This window comes from Euprymna scolopes, chromosome 1 (assembly GCF_053919585.1).
Source record: "Euprymna scolopes isolate OS-2025 chromosome 1, ASM5391958v1, whole genome shotgun sequence".
Taxonomy (NCBI): Eukaryota; Metazoa; Mollusca; class Cephalopoda; order Sepiida; family Sepiolidae; genus Euprymna; species Euprymna scolopes.
The window spans coordinates 130,833,733-130,855,812 of NC_136482.1; the positions used below are offsets into that span (position 1 = coordinate 130,833,733).

Consider the following 22,080-nt stretch of genomic DNA (forward strand, 5'->3'; position numbering starts at 1 on the left):
AATTATTACATATAGTTTTTTAACAAACAAGGTTTCCTCATCAGCAACTATTGGGAAGGGTTTTTATTATATGTAAAAGACACCATAAATAAACCTAGCATTAAAGTAAGGCAGATGTATCTGGAAAAAATTAAAATAAAGGTATGGATTTAAACTTGATAAGAAAATTAATATGGGTTAAAGATAGAAATAAAATAGAATAAAATTATAAATATAAATTTGGTTTAAGTACAATATTATACATACATATATACACAAATACATACATATATATGAAAAAGTACACACATATATACATATGCATAGATATACATATATATACATAAAAACATACGTACAAATATTTACCTTTTAATTTTTCGCCTTTTGAAATCAGGAACTATGGTTAATGTACTCATATAGATGCTTGCTATAGCTTTTCAGCTTATGAAATGATAAATTTTCAGAAAGAACGCTTGTGTAATAATTTATTTTCGTTAGCATACTTTTGATTAAAGGACGCCAAGGTTTAGAATTCGAAAGAAATTGGAGGATAATGTTATTTGTATAATTAAATAATGCAGGGGGGATAATTAGTCATATTTCTTTAATTAAAGAATGTAAGGGAGATAATTAGTCTAACTTAATTTATTACAGAATAATAAAAAATATTGTAATCTATTTTTACTAATAAGTAATTTTTAATGATTTAAGGTGGTTTATATTTATTAAATTTAAACCAACGTTTATGACTGCATGTGAAGATTAGTTCCTCTCTTGAATTTAATAGGGTGGTTGTATTTTTTATATCTTCATATTTCAAAATTTTTAGGGTCTCTTTTGTACATAGTGCACATAATTTATCTCCTGGTTTATATGGTTTGCAAGATTCAATTACTTGCCATTTCAACTTGAAAGAAATATTGTTATTCTTGAGTTGCCAAATATACTTGGATAGAGTAGTTTGGTTTGACAGAGAGTTATTTTTAAAAGAATATTTGTGCGTTGAAATTCTATGTTTTATTAGGCCAGATGTGTAACCAAAATATATTGCCTCTTGTTTATTGTGATTATTTTCCGTTAGGTCTGGTGCTGGATTATTATATGGTGGGTTGGTTTGTAATTGATCGGTAGATCGGTTAAAGTTGGTGTGATTATTTAATCTGGTGGTTGAGTTATGGCTGTTAATAGATTCATGTAGATTTGGGGTTTTTGATACTGTGCAGCTATAGATTACATTTTTAATTTTACATGAGCCTTGTAGGGGACATTTATTTTTTCTTCTACAGTTACAGTCTGCTATATTTTGTATAATTGTATTTTGTAGCTTTTTTTTTATCAATGTTTGTTTATAAGACTCACGCTTCCGATGTAGACAATGACGATGACAAATTTCACACATTATTTTACAAATAAATAGATGTAGAAATCAAACGAAAACAAAATCCAACAGGATAGCGTTTAAACGGCAGGACTTATATATATATATATATATATATATTAGTGTTGAGACGTTTAATTGAAATCGGGATGTAGAGAAATCGGAAATTTTTTGGGTATCGATCTCGTTATCAGAATTAAAAAAATTAATGTCTATTCTTTTGATGCCAAAAACGATTCTTTTAATTGTTTGTTTTTTCGTTTTATTTTCTTTAAAACTTATTTTTCTATTGTTAGCAGTAAAAATAAAATAATAAATATTTATTGATTTTAAACTGCTAGTAAAATTAAAATTCATAGATATGCATATAATACTGGAGTTTTACGGTAATCTGAAAAAAAAAATAATAATATTACTATACAACTAGATATCAAGATATTTTAAACAAATCAGAATCAGAATCGGGAATTTAGGATAGAATTGTTAATTGTATCGGAATCAGAAAAAAATTGGAATTGTACCATCACGTGCGTGTATATATATTTCCAGATATTATATAAAAGAATATATATTTCTTCAGTTATATGTTTCTGAGAACATAGTCCAAATTGTTTCAAATCATAAGCATAATAAAGATTCATTGCGACTCTTAATGGTGAGTTAAATTCCAATTGTGATAACCTTTTAAATTGGAAGAGTTTAAAATCTATCCTTAAAAAAAGTTTTTTAAAAGATTTTTAAGTGGTCTTAAATTTTTGATCAGCAGTGTATATAGGGTGGAACAAGAAAACCGGTTTTCTTTTTTGTTGCAGACCATCTAGTAGTTGGCCAGTTGTGTACAAATCCTAAGAGCCATAGGAGCGTTCTATCATGTCTGAAAGTGACACAATGTTCAATGAGCGAGATTGGAGATGTGCCGCTGTACGACTCATGCTCTCTACCGATCCAAAATGAATCGCTGGATTGCGATGAATAACAGGGACATGCCCAGGCTAATGAAAACAAAGTTTCTAGCCACGGTTATGGTCTTTGGTGTGGTTTGAAGTGAGGGCCACATCATGCCACCTTACATCTTTGAAGTCGGCTTGAGTCTAGTGTGCCTAGATGTACTGAAGGGTGTGGTGATCCTCTGGTGCAATCTGGTGGCCGCTGGCGGACCCTGGGTGTAGCAGTAAGACTCGGCGCCAGCCTACAAGTCCAAAAAGGCTCAGACTTGACTATAGAAGAAGTGCTACGATTTTGTAACTTTCTCTCACTGCCGCCCTCCTCCCCCAACTTGAACTTGCTGGACTACTTTCTTTCGTCATGCGTTGAGAACATCACCAACAAGACCTCCCACAACACCAAAGCCGAGTGTTCACTGAGCTCCCAATGGTACTTGTGGAAAAGGCATGCGCACAGTTCTGGACCCATATCAAAGCTGTGATTGAGTCTGAAGGCGGCTACATTGAATAGACGTCACTCTACTACATAATCAATGTACCTGAATCGTTTTTTTTTTCAGTAAAAAGTTTAAATTAAAGCTTTAGTGTTGATATTTTTAGGGCGACTTTTATTGATCCACCCTGTACATATATACACAGACATGACAAAAAAAAAAAAAATAGAAACAGTTTATTTCAATAAACATAATTTATAGAACAAAATTAAAAACAAATGCTCAGAAATTTAATAACTAATACTTGGTTGACATTCCTTTTGCTATTTTTAATTCTAGGACCCTCCGAGGCATGGCATTGATGAGTTGATGAATATCATTTTGATGAATTTCTTGCCATGTCTGACGCAATAATGCTAAAAGTTCAGGCTTAGAAGATGGCTTCCTTTTCTTTTTGCGAAAGTTACGGTCTAATATGCTCCAAACTTTTTCAATTGGATTCATAACCGGGGACCGTCTTAGCCATGCAAGTTTATAAATCCCATTTTGGCTTAACCAATGTTGGGTCACCCTAGCAGAGTGACAAAGTCTTCCATAAATAGGGAGGGAGTTAACTTGGTTCATTTTAGCACTTGAGAATATTGGTAGGGGTTCTTCATGTAATACTGAATTTAGCAGAATTGATGTTTTCTTCACACTCCACCAGGTCCGAGTGACCATCATTCCAAATTACACTATATACCATAACCGAGGAACTCCAATGTTGAAGCATTGGCTGCAGTCTTTTTAAGTCAAACTTTTGCTGAGGGAGACTCCATACCCACACCCTTCCACTGTCGGAAAATAATGTAAATTGTGACTCATCAGAGAAAATGACATTAGTCCAAAATGCCATAGGTCTCTCCACCATCTCACGATAATCTTTTCTGCCCTTGTTATTGGGAGGACGAAGAAAGAGTTTCCTTCTCCAAGCTCTACCATAGTGGCTCAGTTTATGTAAATACCTAACAGCTGTTCTACGACTGACATCAGCTTGTGTTGCAATGTAAGAGGCTTTGCACCGAGGATCCTCTTTAACATTTCTTTTCACAAGACGCAAGATTCTTTCAGAGAGCTCGGGATGCTCTGGATGAGTGTTTGTGCACTCTTTGTCCTCTCTTGTGAATTCTATTAACAGTAGAAAGGGGTATTGAAAGATTTTCTGCTATTTTGCGTTGACTAAGACCATCTTCATGTTGATCCACGATTCATCCTTGCAGAAATTCTGATAGGTCTGATACTCCATTGATTTTGGGCATGTTTCAATGTTGTTAGATGAAATGAGATATTTCAGCACTATTCTTATATGTAAATATAAATAAGCATCTATTAATCTTAGTAAAATTATTTATCTTAGCGCCTATTCATTTCTCTCATTTCTGAGTATATATATATATATATATATATATATATATATATATATATATATATATATATATACTCAGAAATGTAAAATTATTTATCTTAGCGCCTATTCATTTCTCTCATTTCTGAGTATATATATATATATATATATATATATATATATATATATATATACTCAGAAATGAGAGAAATGAATAGACACTAAGATAAATAATTTTACCAATATATATATATATATATATATATATATATATATATATATATGAAGTGAAATTTATAGTTAAATAAGCATATATATATATATATATATATATATATATATATATATATATATATATATATATACTAGCTAATATATGGTATGTCAAGTCACATATTTTTTTACTAGCATGGAAAATGCTATTATTACAAACAAATATATTCTAAAGTGTCTACACCGCAAGAAAGGAGGAGGTAATCCCCGAGAGGATAGTCTCATGACAACAGAACATATACTAAATTACTTTCTTTCCTCTCTTGAAAGGTAAAGCTTTGGAGGTGCAAGATGATTTCGTGATATCAGAATGGACAGTAAATTATCTCCCTACCCCCACCCCACAAAGAAAGCAGAATGAAATGCCTGGGATAATGATCTAATTGCAACATAACAGATACTACACTACCCTTCCCTAATCGCACAGAATCACATTGACACACCAGTTCTCGTTTAGATTACTGAAGTTAAGCAACATTGAACCTGCTCAGGACCAAATGGGTGACCATTTGGGAATACCAGGCGCTGTATGTATGAAGATGTCGCACCTCTATCCAAGAGCTGCAAAAACCTAGCAGCGTCACCTTCTGACTGTACATAATATCAGCGAAGCTAAACTCCACTGATTTAGTACATATTCATACAAGTTCTGTAAATATTTCCTTCAAAAACTGGGGAGGAGTCAGGCGACTACCATAGAGTGCGTTAGTGCAAACACGTATAGTCTCATCCAATTGCACATTAGTAAAAAGACTAGATACATCAGTAGAACACATGAAAGATGTCTCACAACCTGAATCTAACTCACGCAAATACCCAACAAACCAGAAAGAATCAGGTATACAGTGCGTAGTGTATAACTCCCGCACAGGTTGCAAAATTTATAAAAGCCACTGAACTAAAGAATGTTGGACAGAGCCTATCATAGATAAAATAGGTCTCAGTGTTTATGCATTTAAGATAGACCGTAAATGTAATGTAATGACCCAGATGGTCTAATCCTGTCATAAACGTCTTTGGAAAAAATATTCTTTTTATATAATGCAGGAAGACGTTTTTGCATTTTGATTTCATTTTTGCAAGCATCCGCCAACTCGATAGGGTCAAGTTTACGGAATTTAGATGCATCGTTAAGAATTAATAACATTTTCTCGACGTAGTCTGAACGATCCATGGTTACAACTCCTGCACCTTTGTCTGGTTTACACATATAAATATCAGAATTTGATTTTAATTCTTTAATGGTTTTAACAATGTTTTTTTGTTCCAGAAAAAGTCACTGTGGTCAATAGGAACGTTACTTTATCAGTGTGCCAAAGCTTCTTTTAACCACGGTGACTAGATTACTATTATCATGTATCTACGTTTAGAAATTAAATAATTTCCATAATTTATTTATATTTTACTTATTATGAATTGAATTTATGTTATAATCCAATCTTGATTAGCCGCTCCCCTATCACTATATTATATTTAAATTATCATATTTAATCCGGTTTAAGACAGGACAACAGGTACATGTTCCTGTGCAAGCATCCTGGAATTAGGCCTTGGCGCTTATTTAGTAAATCATCCTTCGATCGTAATCTCCAAGGATACAAAGATTACATCTTTTTGTTTTACACGGTTTATATTTACCTGCCCTCCCGACTATAGACCATTTTAATTTGTAGTCAGTTTTTTTTAAGTTCTCTACCCAATCACCTAGGGCAGTTGAGTTTTCCCTATTTTTCTTTTTATTCTTCCTATTGATTCAATTATTTCCAATGCTTTCTTCATTATCGTTCTTTGCATCTTTGATAGTCTGTTTTCATTTTCCGTGGTTAACTTGAATGATATTAAATGGTTGCGCCATCTATCTTTAAACTGGCGCTTTGTGGCTCCTAGGTATGTTTTTATATTATTCCATGTAATAACGTCACATTTATATACAACTAGCAGGCTGGCCAGCATTACCCGGTCATAAAATACACTTAAATATATTTTGATTAACGCACATTTCGTATTTATTATTATATTGGACCCAATATATAGTAATGATTTAAAGTTTGGTAAACAACATTTTTTAAACAAATATATATATACGCATACATAAATATATATAGAAAAAGGTTTGTGTTTACATATTTTATTATATGTCTATCTGGTCGGACTCCTTTATCTATGTTTACTTACAAACATAGGAGTGGTGTTTACGCAAATGTTATGCAAGTATAAATTATGTAGAATATCTGCACGAAAGTAATTACACGTAATAGTTAACTACAAATGTTCATCCCATGAGAAAAACGAAAAAACTAATAGGGAATTAATTAAAATAAATATTAAAAAAAAATATTCAAATCAGCTCGATCTTTTGCAGATTAATGCAATTCCACGACTCATGTGTAACAAAGTTGTATTTTCTTTTTAAATAAATAGGAAAGAGGATTATTAACACGAATAACCCTAACCCAAATTTATAGGAGTATAGATTCAGAGGTTAAACAATTTTCCTTAAGTGGGCATTCCTCAGGATTTTTACAGTTGCAATTTTTCTTCTATTAAATTCCTGTATTTCATTATTTCTTTTTCACCGATATGTAGACTTGTTAATGACAATACAAAAAATATTGTAATGGATACTTTTTGAAAAGTAATAAATGACTAACTGATAAAACTTGATATTTAGAACTTGGAGAATTATCATACTACATTATATATATATATATATATATATATATATATATATATATATATATATATATATATATATATATATATATACTATATATATATATATACTAGCAAAAGTACCCGTCATTGACTGGGTTCAAAAACAGCCTACAGAAAATGGACTTTGATTTATAAAAGTATGATAGGTTATGAAAAGAAAGGGTTGAAAGGAGATAGCTTCGAATTTGGGGGTATCAAAACCAAAGCAAAATATGATAAAAGGAAAAATAAAATAGATACACCCCATAATTTATTATACCATACCTGTTCACACTGAAACACTTATCACAATATTCTGTGGATCTATATTAAAAAACCTTGTTAAACTTTGTGACATATTTCCATTCTATGGAGGTCATATGCGAACGAACACCCCATAATTTTATTATACCATATTTCTTCAAACTGAAACGTAATTATCAAAGTATACTTACGCAGATACATATAAAAAGTCTTTATTAAAGTTTGTGTCTATTTCCATTCTATGGAGGCCAGGTGCGAACGCAGACCCCACAATTTTATTATACCATCCCTATTTAAGTTAAAACATACTTATCAAAGCATTATTATGTACATCTATATCAAAAACACTTGTAAACTTTTTTTTTAATTTTTAAACAGACCCCCAAAATTTTAATGAATCATCATTATGCCAGATCATACATACCCATTCCTGTGTCTCAATACATCTATCATTATATGTGATCAGTTTTCTATAATAGTCAACCATATAGGAGCCTATTCGTGACCAGACACACACACAGACGTTCAGATTTATATATATATATATATATATATATATATATAAAATGAAACAAAACAAACAAAATTATTTATAAATTTATGACCGTTTTGTATTTATTTTAAGACTTCATAGGATAATAGTAAATAAAGACGAAACGTTAATTAATTTATAAAAGTGAAATTGTGTGTGTGTGTGTGTGTGTGTGTGTGTGTGTGTGTGTGTGTGTGTGTGTCTGTGGGAGTACATTTCCCTACCAAACTACTCTGTCAATTTTCAGTTTATAGATTTGAGATTTGATATAAGGAAAATTGAGATTTGGGAAAATCTTTTTTTATAGGTTTTTGGTTATCAAGGGGGAAAATTCAACGATTTGACCTTTGAAAACTCTACCAAACTCCTCCACCAATTTTGGGTCTAAACTTTAGATGTAGGTTACTTAGACATGGATCAAACTTTTCAATTTGATTTAAGCCCAAAACAATAAATGCTAAGAGGTCAAAATTGAGTCAAATTGTTAAAAAATTAACCTCTGCGGTCTCTACCAAATTAGCCAATTTTTGGTCTAAAGATTTGAAATTTTACATAGTGTATTCAGATATATGGCAAGCTATTTAATCGGCTTTTGGCGGAAAATTTGGCTGTCAATGGGTCAAAGTTCAAAAGATTTGACCTTTGCGGTCACTAGCAAACTATTCAGCCAATTTTGGGTAAAAAAATTTGAAATTTTACGTAAAGACATGCAGCAAGCTTTTTAATGAGTTTTGGAGCAAAAATTTGGCTGCCAAGAGGTCAAAGTTGAAAGAGTTGAACTTTGCAGACTGTATGAAACTCCTACGCCAATTTTGGGTTTAAACACATGAAATTTTAGATGTAGGTTACCTGAACCTGATTCAAAATTTTTAATATATACATATACATATGCACATAAAGTTACGAACAGTACATAGCTGGGCTGAACTGCTAGTATATAAATAATTTTGTTTTTCATTTTCTTTTTTTCAATTCCATCATGTTGAAATGGTATTTCCACACACACACACACACAAACACGTACATTATATATATATACATATAATTTTGATCTAGACGTTTCCTCTAGTATACATATATATATATATATATATATATATATATATATATATATATATACACACACATATACACTAGAGGAAACGTCTAGATCAAAATTATTTTTGCTTGAACATCTGGCTTTGATTATGTTGATTTCTCTTTCATTTTGTTATTTTAATATAGTATCTTTTAATTGCTTGATAAGCTCTTTCTAAAAGAAAGGTAATGGGTGTTGGTCATTTTTCATCCCTAGTGAACTTTGGCAGAAACCATCTCCATCGTCGTATATGTGAAGTATTAAGAGACATAAAGTGTAAAGAATAATAATAATAATAATAATAATAATAATAATAATAATAATAATAATAATAATAATAATAATAAAAAAGCAACATAAGATTTGGTAAATAAGTATATATATATATATATATATATATATATATATATATATATATATATATATATATATATATAAAACAGACGAACATTAAAGATACAGCTTGTATAAGCTGCTTTCTTTCTTTCTCTATTGGTTCGGCCTAATATTACTTTTCCTTTCGTTTTACACTTCTTTCTTCTTCTATACTAAAGGCAATGGGCTTCACTAAAATCAATTGCGTTCTCCGAGATCAGCATGAATGCAGCAAATGTTTCCGAAATAAAATAAAAATTATTTCACATAAACGTATTAACTTATTTTTAACTCCAAGCTGAAAAGCCATAGTTAAACGCGATACTACAAATGGGTTGATTGACAATATATCAGCGATCATATCAGAGACGCCTCATTGAACCACATATTCCAATGTGGGAATTCTATAGCAAACATCACTCTCTACATTGGTTCACTTCTAACTGTTTAGCTGCTATTGCGCATAGGCAGCAAGCATTCTACTGATTAAATCGGCATAAGCATAATGCAAATAGCCAAAAAGTGATAGCATTAAGAAATGATTGCAAAAATGTAATAACCACGGCTTCAAATAAATCTATCGACATGACAAAAAATGCATCGAGTCACAGAAATTAGGAACTCACGATTTCTGGAAATTCTATAATATTATTATGAAAAATGTGTTATCAAAAATTCCTCACTATCCAACCATCATGGTGTCGGGGCTGCATGGTAACTCATGAGGCTGAAACCACTCCTTCTCAAACTTCCCACTGTGGAAGCCACACTACACATAGAGTTAGAACAGTTAAGGTAGCGAGTAGGAGACGGCCAAGGAAGCTATGGGCAGATATGATAAAAATGGACTTGAGGTAAAGAGGAAGTAATAAAAGACTCGCCAGGTTAGTTTTGAAGACAATTTCTTAAAGTCGATAAACGCACGTCAGCATGGAAAATGGATATAAAACCAATTATGATGATGATGCTGATATAATAGTGTTATCATTTCTACAAAGGAAGATATTAAAATAAAAACTGTTGGTTCACATGATATTACACTTTGTGTTGTATAATTGTTCAGCAGTAATTACCTGGCTTCCATGACTGTAACTCTTAAGGTGTTGTCTTGCTTGATAAGATCCCGAATCTTTTCGACCTCAATTAGTATTTCTCCTTGAATTTCAGCATCTTTATTTACTTTGGTCAATGGCATCCATGTCTCAACAGCTGCAGCGAGAATAAAAAAAAAAACAGTTTAGTTTTATGAAAAGAAATATCATCAAATTATTAATCTTTAATAACAATACGATAAGACAATTACATGTTTGCATGTACGTTATCATCATTCACATGTAAATAAAAAAAATTGTTTGATCAGCAAAAATACCAACTTTATTCTATATCTATCTGGTCGGGCTCCTTGCTCGGACCAATATGACTCTCTCTCTCTCTCTCTTTCTCTCTCTCTCTCTCTCTCTCTCTAGATCACAGACGTCACTCGCTAATGATAATAGATATGGCAGGTAGGTTGCCATAAAGCGGCTGCTTTATGAGATGATCTTGATCTGTTCGTAGCATATAAGTATATGTGCTGTCTAGATTTTTTTCGAATCTTTTGGTGAGTGTCCAGGTTGTAGCACCTTAAACAAGGACAGACTCCACTCCTGCTCTGAATCTGAAGGACTGCCTTTTCAGTTTGTCAGTTAGCCTTGAAGTCTATACTGACCGCAGCTTATTCAATGCAGGTCAAGCTTTTGAAATGCTAATTTCTTTCCGACTTTATACTCATTTTAAAATGAATTGTTCCAAAATCAAATCGAGAAACAACAATTTTAAATAAATAAATTTTGTTTTATTGATTCGATGAACATTTTATACAATAATGATATCTATTGTTTTACAAAAACTTAATTTGCGACACTTTTAAATAAATAAAGAACATATATTTTCCGCTTTATTTATTTAAAGAATATTTACCAGTCAATTATTTTTATGGAAGAAGAAAGAGTAACTTTTTCTTAACAGACAGGCATTCATTATTTCAAAAGAATATCATTAATAGTAAATTATATATATTGATTTAGAAAGCACCAGGAAATTTCAGTCTACATAATAATACATTGAAGCAATTTTATGTTTGTAAGTACATTATTACCTCCCACCTCATTTTTTGATGGGATCGCTTGGTCTCTAAAGATACAATGCAAAATAATTAATTAAAAAATATAATCTGATTTTGCTGTTATATTGAATGTAAAACTCGAACTAAAATACATTTTCCTGGCCTTCGAGCTAGGATCAAAGAATGTACAATAATATTATAAGCTCTGAGTTCATGCCAGATGTCCATAAAATGGAAATATATCACAAATTCTTACAAGGTTTTGAAATAGCTGCCCCCCTCATAACCCGATAATAAATGAGCCAGAGTTTATCTAAGTACGTTTCAGTTTGAACAAAGATTTTACAATAATAAATAGTAGCAATATACAACAGATGATGGATAAAATTGGAATTTTCATAATTATTAGTTATACTATACAATAGTTAACTAGTAAAATAAACTGGTAACTGCATGAGTTGGTTATATTCAATCTTGTATGAGTTAATAATATTTGTTTTTATTATTTTTTCTTGTATGTAATTTCACATTTTAAGCTGTGAGATGTGTCTACAAATTAAAAGGGCTGGTGTCACACTAATTGATTTCAATTCCACACAAGCGTTACATAATGGGGACCATATTTTCAGTGGAAAAAAAAATCTTAAAAGTCAGACGGCATCTCAGGCAGAAGTTGAGGAAATTACATAACTTCCGGTGACCCCCCTTCCCCCCTCTCTCTCTCTTAACTGCCGAGATTTAAACCACAGAAGAAATATCTAGCAGCTATCACCAAGAAATTGAGGGGCAGAGGCCAATGTACACAGGAAGTTAATGTAGTGAGACAAGTTATCCGGTTATCTCTTTCTCCTTCTCATGCATGCAAAGTAAATACGTTTCTGTTTTAAATAAGTCCTATTAAAACACTGATTTTTGGAGTTCATGTGGGGTTTGCGTCAACAAACGAAAAGGACCGAGCTCATAACAATGACAGCAGTAGCACGGAGCATAAAGGATTTATACAACTATGCTAATTAAAAGACTTCAAAATCCAAAATGGCTGTCTGTAGCTTATCGGTCACTTTGCTTCCATTACTACAATTTGCTTCCATTACTACAATTTGCTTCCATTACTACAATTTGCTTCCATTACTACAATTTGCTTCCTGCAGCTTGTCGGCTGATATCTAGTATTGTTGTGTTATATTTCCTCTTAAACCCCTGTGTTGATTGTTGTGTTGATTGTTAGTAGTTCATACACGCGATCAAAAAGAAAGCATTTTTTTTGTTTCAACAAAATTTTGTTTTGTTTATATAAACAACACAAAACAAAATTACAGTGATATTTCATTTATGTCTTATTTGAGAAACTGCCACTGTTTTTTGTATCTATTTTGTTTACCTGACTTAGCATAAAACTCATCCATCTTCCTTTCCCCTTGCCGTTCTGCATACCCTTTTTACTCTCCATTGTTTCTCTGCCTGTTGATTCCATTCTATCTTTTTGTGTCATTTATTTACGTCATACACATTCTTTACATTACGTTAAAAAACGACCCTGGTGTCTAACTCTGTCCCGTGGGGAGGCATAGTAAATAGGTACATTAATTCCGATTTTGACTTATATCATGGCGCATATCTTAACATGAAATGGCATTTAAAAAATTTCTTACCAATTATGTTTTAATGATTCTTCATTTTTGTTCTTTTTTATTGTTTGCAGTCTTCGTCAGGCAAAATGTAGGCTAACATATTCATTCACCTCATCACTGTTCTACAATATCATAATCTGCTGATTCCTCTTTAGGTTATATATTATAGAGCGCACTCAGTCCTATTACTTTTTAGACACGTCTCATACATTAAACTTCGTCTGTAATTACAAGATGGACCAAATAGATGGAACCATCTGTTATAAAGTAACATTTATTATTGAAAGGAAAACTTTACATTTTTTTTCATATATCCGTTTTACTAACATGAAAATTATGCGACATAAGTTTTTTTTTCATGCATACTACAATTTCCAAACACAGCTCAATAGTTTATAATGTGCTCAATCGGAAATCTTTGGCTGTAAATCATTCTGGCTATTCACATCTTAAAGTTTGTAATAACCCTGACCAACATCTCATGCTGAATTCTTTTAACCTTTGTGTGAATATTATAGACTGGAGTTTGTTAGCATAGACTCTGTTTTTTTTTTAGGTATCTTCACAAAAAATAATTCAATAATAAGATATGAGTCTGTTTTCAGGAAAGTAGCAATGAGGTATTCGAATGTCCTTCTGATAAATCACAGTATCAATGTCCTAGGTTGATTTCCATAGAAATGATATTCATAATAAAATGGATAGATCTTTTCAAACCAAATTGTTTTGTCAGCTTAAAATTTGTTTTAGATTATAGGGAAGACAAGAGGGTCTTTATAGTCATTTTCTGTAAGGTAAAGTATATAATTCAAGAAATTCGCAATTGAATCCATATGCAGCTTTTTCAAATTTAATTCTTTAAATTGACCATCTGGGCCGCCAAACGGACTTTTCTTTGTTGTAAATTGTTATAGGGAAAGTACTGACATCCCTTTTCCTTATACAATCGACTATCCTGAATAGTATATCGACGATGAAGATTCTAGCCTGAAAGAGTATAACAGTAATATGAGCATAGCCAAGCCATTACTTGTGCACATTGCAAGCCGATTACCGAACTTGTAACTATTTATTGCATTGTTCAATTACATTAACAGACCTTTTACATTTATATGTTGGTCGCATTATTGAATACTTTCGGATAACAGCTTTTTTCTTAGAACTGCACGCCTGTTGAACTCTCTTCAGTCTTCCTGCTTTCCAGCTGTTGTATGGTTGCCTTCAAGTCCAACGTAAACAAGTTCTTGATGAGTCGTTCCACTTAAGTTAACAAATTTACCGAATTTCCATTACTAAGATTACTATATTGTCCAATTAACTACTGTACACTCTTTAACCCTTATCCTCGAGTGGACTTTGGGTCTTGATAAGTGGGGATGCCTTTGTAAAAAAAATAAAAAATAAAAACATTACAAAATAATGCAAACTCCATCTTATATGTCCGAACGTAATAATGATCATTATCACTACTTTTAATTTCAACGTAAGAAAATCAAAAATTATATACTTACCTTTTTTATTGTTTGCAATAGCATCTCTTGATAGCGTAACTTTGCCAATCACATCATCTTCACTATTAAAAAATATAAAACCCCAGATATTATTGACTCTCATGAAAACAAAACAAAATAAAACAATCTGGAAAGTTTAAGGAATAAATAAAACAAAAAGAAAAATATGATCTCAGTTGGTGGAAGTAACGTACTCGCCACTGGAATTTCGTTGCGTAGTATATATTTCTCCAGTTACATCATATTTAACGTAACAACATGTTTGCCATTAGATCTTTGTCGTATAGTAAACTTTTCTTCAGCAACATCGTTTTCAATAATGATCTACAAAACACTGCTTGCCAATGGAACTTTGTTGCATGGTATACTTTTCTTCAACAGTAATGTTTAATATTGACCTCTATCTCTCATTGATTTTAACCTTTTAATATTGTCCTTTATCTCTCATTGATCTTAACCCTTTGAGTGCTAAAACATTGATAAACCAGTTTTTATGGATTGCAAAGAATTCCGATCACATACGATCGATAAATATAAATACTCTCGTCACGGCACGTACCTGTTATTTCTAATATCAAGGTTCTACGATAAAGTAAGTCAAGACTATTTACACCATTCGATCTTGGTTCTGGCTCATTATATTCGTCATAAAATCTAGACAAAAGTAAAGTAAGTATTCTAGAATCTGGTAGAACTAAGAAAAGACCACAATAAAGATAAACTGTAACTTAGTTAAGCTATCAAAATTGGAAACAGAGAACTTGGATAGTATACCCACAGTGAAAGGATGGACGAGAGTTCTTGGGTTAGTAGATATTGAAGAGTTGAGGAGCAGGTTCAGTTCATAAGGGAAGACCAGGAAAAAACGTGGGAGGAAATGATAATGATGAACTTGAAAGAAAGAGGGATAAATAAAGAGCTAGCTAGAAATTGGTTAGTTTGGACGTTATTTTCTAAAAGCCATCCAACACATGCCAGCATATAAAATGGAAATTGAACCAAATATGATGATGATTATGTATTAATATTGGATGGAGGTGAGTGTGGGGTGGAAAAATAGAGTTAAAAACTGTATTCTTCCCGTAATGTTAAATTAAGCAGAGAAATAGAAAATTCCATTAGAAATTAACACTTCAAGTTACAACCAGGATAAGACGTTATCGACAGGAAGTCTAAAATGAAATGAGTTTTCTTAATTTCTTAATATGTCACCATTTATCTAGACCAAAATCCAAATGAGTATAAGGATTAATGTGATAGATGATTTGTTGATTAAATAATGATAAATATTATGAGAGGATTGGAAATTATTAATGGAATGAAAAAAGTTTTATGGAGACAGTTTATGACAAGCATTTGCACCTAAACACATCCATGTCATTGTCTGCAGGAAGTAGTTCTAAGGTAACGTGTTTCACAGCTCTTGGAAATTTCACCTGATGTTAGGCATACGGAAGAAGAAAGAAAATTTCTTTTCAGTGGTGATAGTAAGACAAGTTCTTGCTATGAATATCTTACAAGGAGGAACCAGAGTCTGAAGCTCATTCGAGTGTCTGCAATGGAAATAAAGACAGAGTAGAGAAAGACTAGCAACGTCTCTTCTGTGAGAAAAGAGTTGTAGAGAACAGGAGCGGTAATTTTCAATTAGTGTGTAAAGTCGATTTTATACTTCATAAAAGGAAGTATAAAGTGCTCGCAGTGCCATGGCAGCAGTACTTCATCACATGATGTATGCAACTCTTATATAGATTGAGGATTGCATCAGAAATCAGATACTTCCTAGGAATGTAGAATGATCAAATCATCTGTTCAACAACTTAATCAACCAATTTAACATGTTTCCATTTTAGATGTGGAGTAAAAATCAATTATACTGATGAGGTGATCACCAAAGTGTCCCACATATTATTGAACGATACTACAAAGTCCTTTGGATTGAGACTTAGTGAAAGTTTGCCTGAACAATGAGATTCTTCAAGGATAGAATCCATGAGAAAAATTAGAGTTAGAGCTACATGTCAGAATATGATGTTACAGACAAAAAGTTCAAAATGAGATATGATGAAAAAAAAGTTCAAAATGAGATATGATGAAAAAAAAAAACCCAGAAAATTTTCTTCTTAGGTCTGTTGGCTGAGTTTAGGTACCCGCCCCCCCCCCAAAAAAAACTGTCTTCTTTCGCCCATACATCATAATAACATTGACACACCAGTTCTCATTAGATTACCAAAATTAAGAAACTTTAAGCCTGGTCAGTACTAAATGGGTGACCAATTTGGGAATAGCAGGCGCTGTATGTAGGGGGGGGGGACACCTCCCTGCAAGAGTTGCAAAAACCTTATGTCGTCATCTCCCCTAATGGGGATATACATGTGACTGGGGACCACTTGTGAATTTCATACTCCTATGAAACTTCCTTCTATGGTGGCTGATGTATGGTCCTACGCTGCATTTCTAGGATGTCTGTCCTCCGAAGCATTGCCTTCTCTGCATTTCAAAAGGAATTAGTTTATTGATAATCACCTGGGACGCCTCTACCAGGGAATACTGATGACTGATCAGCCATTTTATGCAAGCCAAAATGCTCTTCCTCTATGATACTGGCTTTCAAATCTCATTTTTTTCAACCTTGTGTCACAGCCCCCCCCCCCTCCAGGAAAGGAGATAAACATTGGAAGTAGGCAAGTGTTTTCTTTTATTTTAAGCTGACTGTGTTGGAATCATTTTTTTCTAACCTCTGTCGTCGTTTGCTCCATCTGCGAAGCAGACGAAACAAAACATATATATTTACAGAGTGACCCTCCCAAAAAAACAGAGGACATTCAATTGTTTTTCTGAGCATTTTACAGTCAACGGAGAAAAAAACGCCAAAGACCCTAGTGTTTTGATGTGATGTCTTGAATATAATAAACTAGTTATGACCCAAGTTTCATTTCATTTGGACAAAGCACTAAGAAACGGGGCCTAGTTAGAGTTGGAGCCCGTTTTTTGGGGTCACTCTGTATAAAAGAATAAAACATTAAAACATATGACGCTATTGAGCTAAGATGTTGTTGTTTGTGTTGTTTCTTTGATTTTCTTGCATAATTGCAACTGTAATGAAAGCGGAAGAAACATAAATTTTGGCTACTACTATCATTACCTTAACAACAAGACATCACCATCCAATGAACCAACTTATTATCATCATTTTTTCAAACGCACGCAAGATAATGGTGTTTGCTAAATTCCATAGTTTTTTTCATATGGCTGTTAATGTGTGTGCATGCCGCCACTACAGACATTGCAAAGCAGGAGGACTGACAACCTTCTACCTACATACAGTGCCTTGGTAGTCCCAAACGGTCACTCTTCTGGTACTGATAAGAATTTGTTCACATTGGACTTGAAAGCGACCATGTTGCAATCAGCTAGGAAGCAGCTCCATGGTATTGGATTCCACAGATGAGGCATTCTTGAAAATAAACATAGTTCTTAGAAATTGCATTTAGTTTCACTACAGAATTTTCCTTTCTTTCTATGAGTATTTAAAACTAAATGCAATTTCTAAGAACTATGTTTATTTTCAAACAGACAAGCTTTTACTATGAAAGAGTTACAGGAAGGGAAACAAGAAAGTGGATCTCAGTGGAGTACTTAACATGAAAATAAAGGTAGAGTAGAGAGAGACTAGCGACGTCAGTTTCGCAAGAAAGAGCAATAGGACATCAACCACTAGATTTTGAAGTTAGTTTTTTTCTCTGTCAAGGAAGAAAAGGATGCTCTTAGCAGTATCTTCCTAGATGTGATGACAGTACTACACCTTATGACATTTTAATTCTTATACAGGTAGAGTGTCAGGCGTGATATACCTTTTGGAGTGGTAAGATGATCCAACTATTTTTCTAGCTACTTTAGCAACGAATTTGATGTAAGTCTTCGATTTAAAGTTCAATAGAGTAGAGAGAGTCTAGCAACGTCTCTTCTATAAAAGAAGGGGATATAGGAAAGAAAAGAAATATCTTTTACTTAATTTCAAAATCGATTTTGTACTGTGTCAAAGTAAAAAATAGTGCTCTGAGTGACACTTCTCCATTTAAGAATGTATATCTGTTGAGTACGGTACCACTCCAAAAGGTATATCATTCCCGATGCAATCCTCTAAGTGTATGGGATCCAAATGCACCCTAAAATGAAGTACTCTTGCCGTGTCTGGGGAGGAGCTACTCGGAGCACTCTATCCTGCCTTGACAGAGTTCAAAACCCACTTTGAAACCAAATAGGTGATGCCCTTTTCTCCTCCTGCAACCTCTTTCCCACAGAAGAGACATTGTGAGTCTGTTTCTGCTCTATCATTATTTTCATGGCAAGTGCTCATCCGAGCATCAATCTATGTTCCCCACAAAGTTTTACAAATAACACTCGTCAAGCTACAACCACTATCAACAATTTCCCCTACTATCTATCTCTGTCCAAATCTAAATACAAATTCTGTGAACAAAGCTTCTTTCCTTGAATTACCCGATGATGGAACTCTGTTCCACTAGCCTGCTTCCCAGCTTATTACGACATGAACGTCTTCAAGTCCAATGTAAAAAGTTCTTGCTGTCCCGCTCCCTTAACTAATATAATTTCTACCAATTTCATTCCAAAACCAATCATTAAGCTGCTGTCTCAGTGACCACCTTACATTCATTAACCTTTATCTTCGAGTAGACGTCAGGCTTTGTCAAAAAAGAAAAAAAAAAAAAAAAAAAAAAAAGCAAAGAAAAAAAAAAGAAGAAAACTATCTGTTCTGCTTCTCGGCATTTATTCTTAGAAATTTTGCTTCAGCATCAGCGTTGATACATCGGCCCTCAGACTGAAGAAATCGTGCGTCAGGCAGGCAGTTTCAACTCAAATTAAATCGACATAACAACGTATTACGCTGAATATGTTTTATTAACTAGGTAAAAAAAATCTCATGCTGTATGGGGGGGGGGGCGATTGATCGGAGCGAGGAAAAACGCGTGCGATGCGTCTGAAGTCACATTAAAAAAGGGCTCACTTAGCCCTTCAAACCGGAAATCCCCACGAGATCTCGCAGATCACGAAAAGTGGGGAGGGAAGTGTCCGTATGAAAATAAATCTATATAAATATTTATTTGTCGCTTAAAGCACAATGTTTACCCGAAATAGACGGGCTGACAAGGCGATAAATAAAAAAAAAAAATAATATTCAAGAAAAAGGCTTGCACAGAAAAGTTATTCACACGATACTCAGGCCTCTCTCCGGTGACGACCGACTGTGTCCCTCTCGCAAAAAACGCCCGGCCCAAAGACACAACACTATCCTCCATAATTTCGATGCAAGCATCTTGTTTCGAAATAATTGGCAGTAGTATCGCACCTGCATTAGCATCAAGACAACTTTCGGAAGCATTACTCAAGCAAAACAATAGAACAACATCTGGAAACGAAAGCGAAACAAAAAGAATATTTACGTTTAGTTTCTCATTCCCCCAAAAGAGGGACTTGTTAAAACAAACAATAGATATCAACTTACTTATCTTGGCCACAACAAAGGATAATCTAACCTGAAAACTCGTTTATTGTGTTCTAAGCATACACAGTATATTGTTAAGGTTTAGCTATTTTTTTTAAATTTCTTTTTTTTTGTATGTGTTCTTTTTTGTTAGCTTATCTTCGTCACTTGTTAACTTAAAATACAAAATCAATTCTTTCTTGGAGATCGTTTGAGTTCCACACAGATTTAATTCGAAAGCAATTATTCACATAAGGAAAAATGAAAAATGTACTAGTCCACCCACATAATACTAATATCAATGTTTAAAATTTAATAGGTCTTTTTTCTTCTTCCTTACAAGGTATATGTACACAGTGTGATGATGTATGGAAGATAAACCTGGCGAGTGAGAGTTGAGGAGATGTGTTGCATGGGGAGAACTGATATGAGAATGATATTATATGCTTGATGTAGAGCTTAAGAACAGGCTTAGTTCTGATGACCTCAGAGAAAATGATATCTGGACAGTATAGGGAAATATGTGCGGAAGAGTAGACTTCGATGGTATGGTCCAGTTGAAAGAATGAATGAGAGTTCTTGGGTTAGTAGAGTTAGAAGAGTTTCTTGCCTTGCATTCTTCAGACTAGATATATGATACCTTTTGAATGTCATCTTTACTTAATTATAGCGTCTGACGCCAATGCAGAATCAGCATTGCATATAGTTAAATTGGTTTGTGTCTATGTACTCGATAAATGCCAAACCTACTCCATCAATTGACACCAAATTTCATATTCGTCAGTTTTAAGGATCCTAAAGAATTTGATACATATTGTTCAAAAATACGAAGAGCCGATCGTGTTGAACAAATCATTAATTTTCTAAGACCTTATTTTTTAATATATTAATTTAATAAATAATTTAAGAAGCATGCCAGATGGCTTTTTATCACAGCTCACGAGATTATCTCAGTCTTTTTTCAGGCAAAACACACACATACAAAGAACAACACCGTCGAGAATGGAAGGTAGTATGATTTTTGAGTTTAATGAAGCATTAATTGTTAAATGACCTTTTGGACATAAATTTCTAGAGGTCACTTCAGTGACGAACCCTTGATCTATGCACCAATCTGTTACCAAGTTTGAAATTCCACCAGTTGTTTCTGAGAAAATGGCAGATTAATGGATGGATGAATGTATTACATGGACAATTAAAAGAATAGTTTAAAAAATATATGTGTAACATATGCCAGAAAGAACGGATGGAAATAAGTCGTACATCATCCACTGTAACTATACAACTCCTACAGTTATGTACCTAGAAAACGGAGCTATTAAACCTGACATAGTGGTATGGGACAAGAAAGAGGAAGAAACAACCATTAGTAAGAGTTAGTGCCTCCAATGATGCTGGGTTGAACAGAGCTTAGAGGGAAAATATAACGAAATACCAAAGTCTTATATACGACATGAAAAGAAACTGGAATCTTAGGAAGATCTCCATCATTACAATAATTATAGGAGCAACCGGACTCATGGAAAAAAAAACTATGGCCAAATGTACCCGGAGAACCAAGTGCAAGAGACATACGAGCAATTGAACTTAAAGGGACGGTTAGAATCTTAAAATGATCTTTCGGTTGGAATGTATGAGATAATGGGTGAATGTCTGGCATCCTCAGCTAAAGCAAAATAAGAAAGTTAAAAGAAAGAAAGATGGATAGACGAATGTAAATATATCAGCGTATTTTAAATTGAATTTGCTTTTGGCGAATCCTATTCAAGTAGTTGAAATAAGATAGATTACATGAAAACTTAAAAGAATAACTTAAAAAGATATTTGTTGGAAAGCAGAACCATTTACCAAAATTAGTTTGCCATTAAATTTGGTTTATATAAAAAGGAAAATATCTACTTTAAAATGTCTTGTGTTCTACAAAACAGATTGATTTCGTCAAATATACAATTACAAAAATTTAACATGTTTGTTTATCCAGTTTTTTTTTCAC

At 33.1% G+C, this 22,080-nt stretch overlaps 1 protein-coding gene across 1 annotated transcript in view; it reads right to left on the reverse strand.

Annotated features, from left to right (window-relative positions):
* Positions 1–22,080, reverse strand: part of LOC145281510 (rasGAP-activating-like protein 1) — a 668,245-nt gene that overhangs the window by 110,522 nt on the left and 535,643 nt on the right. The window contains exons 4-5 of the mRNA XM_080132211.1: positions 14,585–14,646; positions 10,412–10,547 (exon numbers count right to left, since the gene is read on the reverse strand). Of these exons, the coding sequence (XP_079988337.1) occupies positions 10,412–10,547; positions 14,585–14,646 (198 nt within the window). The remainder of the gene's footprint in view (positions 1–10,411; positions 10,548–14,584; positions 14,647–22,080) is intronic.